Source organism: Cygnus olor, chromosome 9 (genome assembly GCF_009769625.2).
Source record: "Cygnus olor isolate bCygOlo1 chromosome 9, bCygOlo1.pri.v2, whole genome shotgun sequence".
NCBI classification, from domain to species: Eukaryota; Metazoa; Chordata; class Aves; order Anseriformes; family Anatidae; genus Cygnus; species Cygnus olor.
In genome coordinates, this window is record NC_049177.1 from 12,034,880 (window position 1) to 12,049,480 (window position 14,601).

The window sequence follows — 14,601 nt, forward strand, 5'->3', positions numbered from 1 at the left end:
CGGCTCAGGCCCGATCCAGCGGGCCCAGCGCTGGCCCCAGGGGACGTGTGCGGGCTGTGCAGGTCCCCCAGGCGATGCCGCCCTTCCCTGCGCCGCACTGCATCTGCTGACGCCTTGCCCAGGCTCCTGGTGAAACGCTAAGCACACGCAGATGGAGGAGTTTCGTTCTTTCCCCGCGTCCAAGTAGCTATTCCTTCCAAGGATTAATTAGGAAATTAAAGGGGTAGAAGGATGAAAAATGATCAGGATGAGCCCTGGTGACCATCTCTCTCCTGCAGTCTCCCCGTGCTGTGTCCCAGCATGTCCCCACCTCCGCTCCAGGACTGGGGGCAGTGGCTTCATCCTCCTCCTTCCCCCCCCCGATTCCCTCTGGGGAAGGACACCCAGGCTCAGGGCCCGTGCCAACGGGACACCGGCAATGTGGGCTGCGGCACCCTGCACCCGGGGGGCAGGAGGGGCCCCGCACGCTGGGTGCACCCCGATTCAGGCACCCCAGGGTTGGGTCCTGCAGAGCCTCGCTCTCCCGGTTAACGCCAACGGTGTGCTGGAAGCTGGGATGCTTGGAGCTGCAGCCCTGTTTTCTGGCTCCGGCCAAAAAAGCCATCACATTTTGCCTGGCAAAAATTGTCCTTAAACCTACTGAGTCACTTACGGTTCCTTGTTACGATGCTCAACAATTCTGAGAGCCTGCAGCGGGGCTGGTGGCACGCAGGGAGGAGCGGCGCTCCCGGAGCAGGCAGCCTGGCTGCGAGACAGGGGTCAGCCTCTCTGGGAAGCTCGGTGCATGCCAGGGCTTTGTGCTGAGCATTTTTCACCCTAAGAAGCACTGGGAAAATGTCAGCGTTTGCTGGCAGCTCCCAGAGCTTTGCATCCAGAGAACATAAATACAGGAGGGGATGCTGGAAAGCCGCGCAGCAGCCAGCGCAGGGACCGATCCCTCAGGAACGAAGCCACGTATTTATTTCTGTGTGTGCAGAGAGATGGAAGGGGCCCTGCTGGCTGTTCCTACCGCCTCTGCTCTGCGATGTCCCCAGCACCCTGAAGGTCCCCACCACCACCCCCTTGGCTGCCCATCACCTGGGGCTGGGCTGCATCGGCCACGTCGAGCTCAGTTGACATGCTCTGCAGCACGGCAGGGCTCGGGAGAGGACATCAGCTGGGTGTAGCTGTCCCTCCCATTGACACGCTGCGCTGCCAGGCGGAAAAGGGGCGATGTCCCACCAGGGGACGTGTCCCATCCGCCTCCTGCTACGGCCCAGGGCACTGCATGCCATCACCTTAGAGTCCAAGGGCTGCTCCTACAAAGGACGGAAACACCCTGCCCTCCTCACCTGCTGTTGCACTGGCACACCAAGTTGTCAGCAAGTAATCAGGATAAAACAATTAGGGTGGATAATGAGCAGTCCCATCAGTCTGGCTGCCTGGCACGGAAGCAAGGAAAGCCTTATTGTGGCATCCCCGTCCCCGCGGCCCCAGCTCGTGGTCTGCAGGCGGGTGGGCTGCTTGGGAAGCCGTCTGCCTGCCCTCCCACCCTCCTCCAAGGTATTAAGGAGACAGGGGAAATTTTCAGAGGGAAACAAAACGCTCGGGAAACTTCCAGGCTGGGTTTTCCTTGCAGCTTTTGCTCTGCGCTCTGGCAGTGGCCGGGCCAGCGAGGAGGACACTCTCTCACTCCTGCCCACAGGCGGTCGCCAGCATTATATTAACTCGCAGCAAGACCTGCTGGGAGGCTTGAAGAGCGACAGATTTGGCTCAAAATTAGAAAATGCCAGGCAGAGGATGCCCCTCGGCTGCAGAACTGGGAGATGCCAGCACTGCCCAAATGTCCCCTTCCCTGCTGCCGCAGAGGTAAGGGCCCACGGCTGGATGGAGCCGTGGGTGAGTGGGAGGACGGATCCTGCTCACTGGGACAGCAAGGCCTCCAAACAGCCCAGCACCCTGGGGTCGTCCCCCCCCAGCAGCTCTTCTCTTCTGCTCCCAGGCAGTTGAGCCCATTAAAACCTGTCCGTGTTAATTAACTGTGTTTTCCCAAAGAACTTCTGTGCAAACCGGGTGGTCTTCTCCCAGCCTGGCTGCTTGGTGCTGCCCACAGTGCCTGATGAGGAGCTGGTGGAGGCTCCTGCGCTGCTCACCCACCCCCATCCCCATCCCCGTCCCCGTCCCCGTCCCTGTCCCCATCCCTGTCCCCATCCCCGTTCCTGACCCTGCCTCACTGCTTGCATCTCCTCCCCAGCCATTCCCACCACTCTCAGTTCCTCGTCTAAGTTCTTTGTCCTGGCACGCTGGGCTCCATACACACACCTTTGGCCAGTGGTTCATGACAGGTTTGGCATTTGGCAGTGGCTGGGTCACACCACGTGTCCCCTGCAGCGCTGGGAGCTGCACTCCCACTGCAAGAACCACTGGTGACACGCGCCCTCTGCGGCACCCGTCAGCAGGCGTTCGGGGCCGCACCGACCCCATCTCCGAGTGCTCATAGTCCTCCTGCAAAGCCCCCCGCTCCTGTGCCTGCCCAAAGGACGTCATTTTTAGGCAGGATCAGATTCCAGAGGGTGAAATATTTCTGATTTTGCAATCTGGGGGGCTGGCACATCCAATGCTAGAGCTCTGGCATACAGCAAGTGAGAGCTGCAACGGTGCAGTCACAGGGAAGAGGCTGAGCGGTGCCAGTGCCAGCTTTCCAAGGCAGGCTGCACCGTTTCTCCCAGCCCCGGCTCCTTGCACGGAGCCAAGAGCCGGTGCCAGCTGTCGGGGAAAGATGGTGCGAGTGAGTCAGGGGCTGCGCGAAGCCTCCCTCTCCCCGGAGGTGCGATGTGCTGGGGCGGAAGAGGAACCCACGCTGGGCCAGCGGGGATGTGCAGAGCCTGGGAGCCACGGAGCCCCTCCAGGCGCTGGCACAGGGCCACCAGGGTGAGGAACACGAGCACCTGTGCGTGCCGGTGGGATGTCAGCAGAGCCCTGCCTTCCCATCCCGCACCCTTGAGGTATCTGCAGGAGGTGGTGACAACAATGAAAACGTGGTGGCTTGGAGCAGGGCACCACTGAGTTACCATCAGCTGGCAGCAGAGATCCGCAGGCATGGATGTACGTGCAGCCAAAATGCCCCGGGGCAGGGCAGCACGGGGTAACACCACCTATTTCCAGCCATACCCCAGGTGCAGGGCTCCCCAGAATGAATTCCTGGCTGACCAAAGATGAGAGGGATGCTGCCACACAGCCTCACGCAAAGTGCTGTGCCTATCTTGGTGTGATATTATGCTACCGAAACGTTCAGAAAATTGTGCTGCAGGGTGCCATGTCAGTGTTCCCGGCAGTTATCTTAACCCGAGTAAACAATATAGTGGAAAAGTCACACGCTCACTAAAATACACAGAAAAGTGGTCCTGGAGACTCTTTGGAGACTTGGAGGCTGTCAACGTCTCACGTGCAACCTCAGGCGGGCGGTGCTGTCAGAGATGGTTCATCCAACGACCTTGGGTGCCTCCAGGAGGGCTTTGGCAGGAAACAGGAGGCAGGAGGGGGAGGAGGAGGGCTGAAGAAGGTGGCAAAGAGGCCAGAGCAAATGGGATGAGGGTGGGGGAAACTTCAAAACGACGCCTGGCTGAGCAGTGACGGTGCCAGGCAGAGCCCCTGGCACATCCCAACTGTCGTTTAAGGCTCTGCAGAGGAATGGTGATGGGGTGCCCGTATGGACACAGCCCGTGGGCTGGAGGAGAAATCCCAGCCTGCCTGAAGAGAGGAGGGAGGCATCTCCCTCGGGCTGGGCAGCCAAACCCTTCTGTCTCTCTGCTCTCGCTCAGGTCGCTGCCTTGCAGACCAGTGAGCCCTGGGAAGCAGGTCCGAGAGCTGTCAGGTGCTGTTAGCAGCGTGACAGCTCTTAATAAGGCCCATCTGCCTGGAAGGCACCAGATCCGGCAGGGTTTCTGCAGACCTGATGGTGAACGCCTTTGCCAAGGTTTTACACTCAGCACTAATAAACCCAACGGGGCGGCGTTTGGCACCACGAGCGGCAACTTCCCAGGCTGGGATAGCTGAGGCAGAGAAAATCCAGAATTACAGCAAAAAAAAAAAAACCCTCGCTGCAAAGCACTGAGGTGAAACAATCCCCCCCCTCTGGGACATGAGGGGGCCATACAGCTCGGGAACAGCCCACCGACCGCGACCCCCTGCTTTCAGTGTGGCTGCTCCCGCGGACACCCCGTCGTCCCTCTGGAGGTGAGCGCATGGATCCTGCCCTTCCTCGCCACGAGCGACAACGGTGGCTGGTGCTGCATGAGGCGATAATCGGGACGGGAAAACCACAGCCTCCAGGAGAGGGGGTTGCTGGCAGGCTGCGGGGAACAGGCACGGTGTGGCGGAATTGCACCTTGTCCAAAGGGAGCAGGTGTTGTGCAGGCACCCGGTGCTCCTCAGGCAGGACGGCACTATTTAGGAGGTGGCCAGGAGGGAACAGCTGGACCCGTAGGTGTAACATAGCAGCACAAAAAGCCCATGTGGTTTAGGCAAATGCCACATTCAAGGGAGATGAAAGGCTGTAGCTGAATCGAATCACTGTGGATGAATCACGGTGCTTTAGGGAACATACTAATGGGTGTTTAAACTAATCCATAAAGCCTGGATAAGTTCCAGCAGACGTTTGGGCATTGTAGAAGCTTCAACTCTGTCCTCCGGGCTCCGCTGTATCTTCCTGCTGCCGTGGCCACTGGGCTTGGGAGGCCCCGCGGACCCGGTGCCTCTGAAAAGCGGGGAGGAGGAAAGGGCCAGCTGCCTGGTGCATGCCGAGCTTTGCCAGGATGGTCCCGCAGGTGCTTGGGCCTCTCTGAAGCAAGCAGGATTAAATTAGCCCCATGAGAAACCCCGCGGCACTGAGTGACCAGAGCAACAAGCTGCAGGGGCGCAGGGCTGGGACCTGGGTGCCTCCCAGGCACGGCCCCGCGTGCACCCATGGGTGCGGGGCTGCTACCGCAGCACTGCCTGGGGGCACCCGCAGGAATTGGCCCCAGCTGAGCTGTTTTCAAGTCTCTTTGCAAGCCTCTCCCCACAGCACTGCCCCTTTCCACCCGTGGGCTGCCCTGCACAGGCACACTGCTGCCAGGGGCTGGGATGCCCTCCAGTGCAAGCGCCGAGCAGAATCGCCTGAAGTATGTACTTTGTGAAGTCCCTGAATTAAAATAAGGATGTGGGATTTAATCTGAAGGCTTTGAAGCAGATATTTTTGTTATACATCACCATTTGTGTCACGATGCTAAAATATTTGGAAGGGCTGTGTAAATCGCCATTTGATCCCCTTTTTTCGGGTTGGCTCCCTCCTCCCTGTTTCACGACTGCTGCACAGAAGTGAAATGCACGTACCACTTGGGAACCTTTGTTTTTACTTTCGGCGGTCCCAAACAGCTGTGTACTTGACAGCGTTTCCAAGAGGGATGCTGTCACACGCGCTGACGCACACACGAAGTTATGCACCGACTCGGAGCCTTTGCCGCATTTCCCATTCGGGAGGCTGAAGCCCTCAGGGACAAACACCCCTCTTGCTTCGGTGGCTCCTGCCCACCCTCAGCATTCCCCCTGGCGGATTTTAAAGCCTAACTTGGGTTGAGGATTTTGGGGGGTATTCGGGACTGCATCCCCACGGGTTGGCTTCGAGGGCTGCTTTTAGCACCAGGGGAGCAGCGTTGCAAAGCTGCAGAGGGAATTCCCCGCAAACAGGTGGGAATGGAAGGCTTGCACTAAGCCTCACAGGGCTGCATTCAGCCTTGATTCACCCAAAATGTCCCAGGGAGAAGCTTGTGGACATTGCAATGTCTTGGGAAGAGCCCAGCATCCCTGAGGAGCTCTGGAAACATCTTGGCTTTCTTTTTCTTTGTGGCCGAGCAGCTTCGGGGGGCACCTCCTGTGGGGTCACTGGCGGCCAGGACCAGGGCAGCTCCAATACTGGCAGGGGGGTTTTAAAGCTGCATAAAGAAAACATTTCTATTTAAAAAACCTTCTGGGTTGAGAATGTCAAGCCACGACCACAGCCAGCCAGCTCGTCTTGGGTTCGGCTTAGAAATCTCTGCCGTTGGGCCGCCGGGGCCGTGGAGCAGCCACCGGGAGACAAGAAACATTTGCCATATGTTGAGGGATTACTGTATAAAAACGAGATGCTTGGCCAGGCTCCAAGGTAAAAGGTTTCCAAATAGAGTCTGAATCCTGGACGGAAAAGTCCCAACTAAATATAGCCATGGCAGTCTCGGAGCTGACTTTCTTCTCTCGAGTTCACTTAAAATAGCCCGAGCAGCGGGGGCTGCCTGCAGGTAGCAGCGTGTTTGCAAACAGGGGCCTGACCCTGCCGAGCTGCTGGTGCTCAGGGACACCAGGATGGGGAATTGGCACTTGGGGGCTTGAAAAGGTGAAGCTTTTCTGCCAGGTTTTGGCATAGCTTGCCATGGCCCGGGGTTGCTGAGAACTAGGGTTAGAAACGAGGGCACGGAGGCTGGGAAAAGCCCTGCTGGGAGATGGTGCTTCCATGCAGAAAGGGCAATTTGGGATTTTCTGGGCTGCCAGCCCTGGTCACACGTTTCTGAGCTGCGGGCTGCTGCCCTCAGCCTGAGACCCAGGAGCTAAAACCAAATCCCGACCCCGGGATGGATGTCACAAAATGCGTGGGGACGCAGAGGCCGGTGTGGTGCCTTGCACAGAGCAGCAGCAGCAAACCCAGCCCTCAGCACTGCTCCACGCTCAGGAAGTGAAATAATTCTGCAAAAGCCCCTGGAAAAAGAAACAAAGCATAAATATCTGGGAGAGGAAAGCATCTGTCAGCTGCACGCCTCGTGCTGAGGACGGCACGCAGGGAGGACGCTGTCAGGACGCGCTTGGGATAAAGCCGAGGGAACTCATCGTGGGAGACATGCACAGGGTGGTGCTGGCCACTCGTGCTGGGGGCAGGAGGGTGCTAAAGCTGCCTTAAACGGCAGGGGGAACTCCCAGCAAAGAGAAAGTGGTGTCAAAACCCAAGGTGTAGTCAATAAACTCCAAAAGGAGGTGAGACAAGCTCCCCACGTTGACTTGTAGAGGACCCACAGAAGCTGTCTAACACCTCTGCGACGCGGGCAGTATTTTATTTGTAAGGCCTCACTGTTCCTATTACAGATGCTAGAAGTTTAAATTGAACTGAAGCCCGAGACAGTCGGCCCTACAGAACACGGGGCATCTGAGACTGGGCATCATCAAAAAAACGCAAGTTGTCTGAAAGAAGTAGAACTTTTAGCTCCCGTGTCCAAACAGGGGAAAGCGTGGTTGTAAATCCTTCAAGAGAGGCAGGAGAGCAGCCCGAGGTGTGAAAGCCTCGACAGAACGGGAGCTGCCAGGAGGGAAAGTCTGGATCTGCAAAATTAACGCTCCCAAACAACCGCCCTGGGGAGGTCGGGGACACGGGGGAGGCACGGCTGGGAATAGCAAATACGAGCGGAGTTATACCTTACATAGATAAAACTGCTGCTGGAATGGGCTTTCTGAGAGCCCGGAGAAAAGCTTTTGTTTAATTTATGGGGCTCGGGCTATATTTAGCCTGTGGATCCTTGGGGTTTTATCTTGTATTGTTGCTCCCAGCGAGCAGCTGCAATGCCTTAGTGGTTTGCTGTTTTATTTTTTTTTTTTGACTTTTTGGACTTTCTGCAGGTGTGGGAGCTGGCCCTGCTGGCCCCCAGGGCACAAGGGCAGCCCCAGAGCCACCCCCACACCCCCACACCCTGCTTTCCGAGCCTGACCGGGGCTCTTTCACCCTTTGGAATGGTCTTCAAAAAACTTTGAAGAAAAACAAACACACAAACTTTGAAGAAAGACAAGAAAAAGCAGCTGTTTCCAACCTACAGACATTTTTATTTTTTCTTTTTCTCCCTACGGAGGGAATCTTTTTGGGGTGAGTCCCCACTGACATAAAAAACCTCCGGGTTTCGCAACAAAACCCTGCCAATCTCCCTCTTCCATCCGTGGCTGGCATGCCAAGCTAATTTTATCCTCCCTGGCCCCCCCATCTCCTGGAGATTGTCCTGTTGCAGCCAGCGAGTGCTAGAAAATAGCACATCGCCCACTCACGCAGCCTCCCTCTTCAAGGAAAATATTTATATTATGCCAAAGAGAGGGTTTCCATGGCAGTGATGACTTTAGCACTGTTGCCTTGGAAACCACTTGAGGCCATCTCGAGCGGGTTGAAAATACCCTTCGCAGACAAATAAGGCTCATGCACTGCCTGGCCCCTCGCGGTGGCTTCTCCGTGCCCCCCGGCCCGCCGGCCCCCTGCTCGCTGCTGCTGCATGGGCATGGGGCTCCCGTGCCCACGCTCCCCGCGTGTCCCCACTGAGTCCCTGCCGGTGCTGTGGGACGCTGGACGGCCACCACGTCATCTGGTGGGCGAGAAGAAGAGGCCAGCCAAGCGAGGTGCTTGGCAAACCCTAAAGCCAGCTCGAACCCAGAGCTGGCTCGGGCTGCGGGGCATTGCTCTGGAAGGGAAAAAGCTGGGAAGCGCATCAGGGCACGTCCCCAGCACCATGCCTGCGATGCCTGCAGCACCTCTGGTCCCGGCCGAGGCCCCTGGGGCTGCTCGGGTGACCCTGCCTGCTGCTGTCCTGCCCCGAGCACCAGCTCTCGGCGGGGCACCCAGGTCCCGACTCCCTGCTGCGTGCGCGGGGCCGCCCGTTTCTCCAGAGGAGCTGCCAAAATCTCCTGCGTGCCCACCTCCCGAGTGCTTTGGCTGACCTAACACTGTCGTGCCTTTGCTGTCCGAGCCTGCGGGGGGACTGTCACCATCTTGCAGCCCGTCCAGCTCCCAGGGGAACGTGTCAGGGAGCGTGGAACCTTCGGAGCGGGCAGACGATGAGCGCCACGATGCAGGCAGCGATGCTGGGCGTTCAAGCTACAGGCTTGGGTGTGGGTTTGTTTTTTTTGTTTGTTTGTTTGTTTTTGTTTTGTTTTCCCTCTGTCGTCCTCTGGGCAATCAATAAAAGCACCCGAGGAAGCCGCTGCCGCCCCAAATGTCCGGCCAGCACCGCCGAGGGAACCCACCCGGGGGGGGACGCGCCCCGGCCGCCGCCGCCGCCGCTCCCTGGGGCCGGGCAGCGAGGGGCCGCCCCCGGCCTGCCCCCGCCCCGCTGCCGGCCCTACAAAGGCGGCGGTCCCCGGCCCTTTCCTCCTCCTCCTCCTCCTCCTCCTTCTTCTCTTCCTTCTCTTCTTTCTCTTCCTCTTCCCCCGGCCCCCGTCCCGCTGCCGCCATGGCCCCGCTCCGGGCGCTCCGGTTCTGCGCCGCCCTGGCCCTGGCGCTGCTCCCCGCGGCCGCGCGGGGCCAGGAGGAGGCGGCGGGAGGTGAGCGGGGTCCCGCGGGGCCGTGGGGGGGTCCCACGCGTGTCCGTCCCGGTGCCGGGCTCGTCCGGCGCCGCCCCCCCCCCCTCCCACCGTGCTCCCGCACCGGTGGGAGCCGCAGCCCGTGCTGGGGAGGTGCGGGGGAGCTGCGGGGGTCCCGCGGGACCGTCCCCGTCCCTTGGGGGCTGCAGCCGCGGTGGTGGCGAAGGGCACGGCCAAGTCCGGGGGTTTGGATCCTGGGCTGCCTCCCCGGGGCTGTAAGAGCAGGGTTCAGGGGTAGCAGCGCTGGGGGTCCTGGGAGGGTGGCGTTAATGGAGATGCAACGGAAAGCGCAGTGTGTTCTTCGCGCTTTCTGACCGCGTCCCGCGGTGCGAGAGGGCTGTTCGGAAACTCTCCGTAAACAACAAGTCGGAGGTGGCCCAGCCTCGGCTGGAGAAATGGGCGCGATGTGGTGCCCCAGCCCGTCTCGGATCCGGCGCAGGGCCTGCAATCTCGGCCTCCCCGTGGCGCACAAACCGCCTTATCTGAGGAGGCGCGTTAATAAATTGCCCGGTTGTTTGGAGGGCTCCGTGCGGAGCATGTGACGGGCGGCGGGGCACAGCTGGGGCTTCCTTCCAGCTGGGAAGGGAAAACACAGCCCTGCTCCGCCGCTTGCCTGCGTGGAGCCGGAGCTCCCCTGGGGCTCAGCACGGGGACCTGCAGCAGCCCCGGGTCGGGGTGGTGTTGGGGGTGCTGTGCCTTGGCTGGCAGCGGGCGGGATGCTCCCACGCGCTGTCCCTGCCCGCTGGGTGGCCGTGCGAGGGGGCTTGGGTCCGTGACCCGCACCCCAGCGGCCTCATGCCTCTCCCCTGTGTCTGTGCTTTCAAGCTGCTGCTCTGCGGGGGCTCGGACAGGTGTGCGGTGTCATAGGTGGGGACACTGAGGGTGTCAGACACTGGGGATGTCACATCCTTTTGAGTCTGGTGGCTGGCAGCTCTGACAGGAGCGTTAAAATGCACTGTGGCCGGTGCCATGGGGCTTAGGCCCCTGCAGAGCCAGGGATGGGAGCAGGCTCTGGGGTGCGCTGAGAAGCTCCTCATGGTCCTGAGGTGTCCTTTCCCTTTCTGCAGCTTGCCATCAGTACACAAACAGGAGCTGTGAGGAGTGCCTGAAGAACGTCACCGTAAGTAGCAGAAGTAAAACCCCGATTTCTCCCAAAGAAGTGCAAGTGCAGCACACGTTTCAGGTGGCTCGGAGGAGCTGCTTCCCCCTCGGGGTGAAGGGACTCCGTCATCCCTGCCTGTTGCAGTGAAGACAAACGCCCCTCGGTGCTCTGGGGCGAGGCCACTAGGAACTGCTAGCTTCCTTGTCTGCTTCTTGAGTCATCGGCTGAACTGCTGAGCTCCTCCTAGGAATGTGGGACGCTGCTTGCGGGCAGCAGTGTCTCCTGAGCGCAGGAGGACCCTGCTGCCTGCTGGGCTGTGCTCGCTGTTGGAGCGGCTTGCACCCAGCTCTGTCGGTTGCCTCGCGTGGAGCAGGAAGTCAGGCTCTTCCTAGAGTCTCTTCCCACTGAGGCTTTCCTGTAAACGGTTGGTTTCCCTTTGGCTTTCCTCACGTGGCTGTACGTAGCCCCCGTCCTGGGCACGTGGTGGGGTTGGATGGGCCAGCAGGCTGTGGGGACAGTGGTACCGGGTGGAGAAGGGCTGTGTGCCCGTCCTGCGGACCTCGTCTGCTGTTCATCTTTGGTATCAGCAGGCTTGGACTCAGGGCAGAGCTTGCAGCGAAGTCTGGGGGCCGTGGGCAGCTGAGTAGCTGGGGCTGGCTGGGGAGGGCAAGTGAGGGCACACGATGCAGAACTGCTGGAACAGAAGATACCCAAGTGCCTTGTTTCAAAGGCTTTCCTGTCCCCAAAAAACTGTGCAGAACTTAATGATTATTGCTTTCCTGCAAGCCAGGAGAAATGTTCTCTGCATCTTAACTTGCTCTGGAACTCCATGCCCCTTGCAGCTGCCTCTCCTGGCGCAAGGACCTGCTGCGAGCTGTGCTGGCCCAGCAGAACACCTGATATGTTTGCTGGGCTGGGCAGCCCCGGCACTTAGGAGCCAGCGGTGGCTAGCAAACTGGAGCCTGGCTACCTGGCAGTGCTGCTGCCCAACGGTGACACCGTGCTGTTGTGTGTTGCAGTGCCTGTGGTGTGTCAGCAGCAAGCGGTGCGTGCCGTACCCTGTGCGGCGGATCCTGCCACCGGCCGACCTGTGCGAGCTCCGCTCTGCGCGCTGGGGAGTCTGCTGGGGTGAGTGCGTGGGTCTCGAGCCGCGCCGGGCCTCAGCAGTCGGCGCTGAGCAGCCCAGGCAGGGCTGCTGCTGCTGCTGTGGCAGTGACCCGCCGAAGTCACTGGGGGCTCCTCGGGCATCCTCAAGGCGAGTGGGAGCAGTGCCCCGTCTTCTGGCGGGAGCAACCCCTGCACTGCTCCCGGTGTGGTCCTTGGGCTTCAGGGCGTGGTGAGGACCAAGGACACTCTGTGGGCAGCGGCCCTGCAGTGCACAGTGTGCACACCCGCGTCTGAGCTCTGCAACAGCCGCTCTGCCCTGAGCCCAGCACGTGGCTCCCTGCACTGCTTCTGTCCCTCGGTGCTGTGCCTGCTGGCCCCGGCAGGCTCTCGGGTCCGTGGGGGCTACAGGAAGCACAGTGAGGTGGCCTCTCCTCGAGTTCACCCACCCGAGAAAGTATTCCCTTCCAAAACTAGCACGACATGAACCACCTGGAGCCGAGTCATCTCCAGGGACTTTTCTGGCTGGAGGTTAATTGGCAGTGTTTCCTGCTTGGTGGCTCTCTGGAGAAAGGACTTGTTCAGACCAAGGTTGTGTGCTTGTGCTGGGACAAGCGCCAGGCGTTGGGTGGTGAAGCATTAGGGAAACAAGATGTGGCTTGGTTTCTCTCACCTGTCCCTGTGATGCACGTGAAGTTGAACTGTGGTCACAGTGAACTATTGTTCCGGAGGCTGGATTCTTCACCTGCAGAGGGAAAACTGCTCCCACGCCTCATGAAGAGAGAATCTCCTCTTTGTGAACATCAGTTTTTGAAACTTGTGTAAGACCTTGAAATATGAGTTTGTATGCGAGTAGCCTCAATAAAAGGCCTTATTGTGGAAGAACACATTCCTTAGCTTGCAGAACTAGCTTTAGAGAAGATTAGTCCTGCAGGAGATTAGCTCTTAAATGTGCCTGCATTTATGGTGTGCGACTCCAGCCTTTGTTATCAGGCAGAGGAGTGAGCAGGGCAGGGGTGACACGAAGGCTGGGCTCACCCTGCAGAGCCACGTGTTTCAGAGGTGCTGGTGGAGAAACCTCCCTTCTGGGATGAGCAGTCTGGTTAGCTTTGTCTTGCCCACCAGTGCTGATTTCCAATATTTGGCTTTTGGTTTTGCTGCAGAGCAGCTGGCCAAATGAAAACTTCACCTCGCACGTCAGGAAGGCAATGCTGTCGAGTCAGCTCTCAAACACTGGCTTTTTCAAAGCCCTACCTGGACATCAGTCTGTGGACCTGCGCGTTCCCGGGTGACCGGTGAGGGACAACTCGGGATCTGGGGACAGAGGCGATGCTCTGCAAGCTGCTGGCTGGCTGCCACCTGCTCTCCCAGATGCCTGGTGAAATGCCCCACGTGGGCGTGCGATGTGGGGCTGGCTGCCTGAGCCACACCAAGAAGGAAGCCCGAAGTGCTTTGGGTCTGGGATGTGCTAGTGCACCTAGAAATAACGCCTGTCTTGCTTTCCCCCAGGCACTCCTGCATGCCTCGAGTCTGGTAACTGGAGCTCCTGCGTGCCTGTAAACACCGTGACTTCTGGCAGCTGTGTATCTGTGTGCTAAGTGTCTTTTCTTGCATCCTGCAGTGAACTTTGAAGCCCTGATTATTGCAATGTCTGTGGTGGGAGGAATGATCCTTATCATGCTGGGTGTCTGTTGCTGCTGCTGTTGCAAGAAAAAGAGCAAAAAGCAAGTATCGAAGGGGGAGTAAGGGGGCTGCTCCCAGTTTTCTGGAAGAGCAGCTAAGGTGCAGCTGTGGGCTGTTGCTGACGGGCTGTTCTGTCTGCCAGGCCGGACAAAGAGGACGAGCGAGCAGCCCGGGAGCGGGAGCGGAGGCGGGTACGCCAGGAGGAGAGGTGAGGCCACGCTGCCGCACCGAGTGCCGCACTGTGCCATGCAGCGTGCTTGGCGTGGGGTGTGCACCATGAGCAGGGCCCCTGCTGGGACCTGGGGGTGCACCATTGTGGTGGTGGTGTGCATCCACCCGAAAATCCCAGAGGCCCGCTCACGTCTGCGGGGGGGAGGCCGCGAGCCTGTGGCACTGGCCCTGGGCAAAGCTGTGATTCTGGAGCTCCCCAGCCTGGGAGGGAGGCAGGAGCTGCAGCTCCTCCTGCTCGGCTTTGCTGTGCTGTTTGCTGACTGGTGGCTCCTTTCCTGTCCGCAGGAGAGCAGAGATGAAATCGCGGCACGATGAAATCCGAAGGAAATACGGTACGGTGGCTCGTGCTGGTGTTTTCCGCTAAGCTCTAGATCCGGTAACTGTGTCCCGTGATGGGAGGGCGACGGAGCCCGTCTGCCAGGAAGACACCAGGACCTGCAGCCCCAGGGGAGCAGGCTGGGGGCGTGCGAGTGACAAAGAGCTGTCCCCTGGAGCTCTGGGTGGCGGTGGCTGGAGGGAGAGCTGCTCCTGGGGGTCTCAGCTGGTCTCCCTTCTCTCCTAGGCCTGTTCAAAGAAGAGAACCCCTACGCCAAATTTGACAATTAGCCTCTCCAGCGCCGCGGGACTCGGATGCCGCCCGCCGGGAGGAGAGCGCCGCGGTGCCGCTCCCGGTGCGGGCTGACACCGCTCCCTCGGCTCCGCTCTCGGCTGCGGTGGCGGCCCAGCCTGCGGCCCTGCACTGCCTGCCCGCGGTGCGGGCCGAAGCATCCCCGTGCGCCTGCCCGGCCCCCGCCGCGTCCCTGGGGGCCGGGGCTGGGGCTGAGGCGGGCCGGTGCCGGTGCCGGGCTTCCTCCCCCCCGTCCCCCCACGCTGTGCCTTTCTGGGCCTCTCCCGGCAGCGCCGGGGGAGCCGCAGCCGCGCATTAAACCCGCCCTGCTCACCTGCCCCAGCGCCGCCTGCCTCCTGCGAGCCCGCCCGGGGAGCGCGGGGCGGGGCGGGGCCGTGACCGGGGGGGGGGGGCGGGGCGGGGCCGGGGGGCGAGGCCGCGCCCCCGCAGCGCTGGCCCCGCCCCCCCCGGTGACGCACTTTCCAGAGCCGCCTCGGCG

The 14,601-nt window shown here is 60.2% G+C and overlaps 1 protein-coding gene across 1 annotated transcript; it reads left to right on the top strand.

Annotated features, from left to right (window-relative positions):
* Positions 1-9,157: 9,157 nt before the first annotated feature.
* Positions 9,158-14,440, top strand: LOC121074520 (PTTG1 interacting protein). Its single transcript, XM_040566682.1, has 8 exons — positions 9,158-9,176; positions 9,207-9,336; positions 10,443-10,495; positions 11,497-11,605; positions 13,203-13,305; positions 13,407-13,472; positions 13,781-13,827; positions 14,058-14,440. The coding sequence occupies exons 2-8, from the start codon at positions 9,246-9,248 to the stop codon at positions 14,099-14,101; spliced, it is 513 nt and encodes a 170-aa protein (XP_040422616.1). The 5' UTR covers positions 9,158-9,176; positions 9,207-9,245; the 3' UTR covers positions 14,102-14,440.
* The last annotated feature ends 161 nt before the right edge of the window (positions 14,441-14,601 follow it).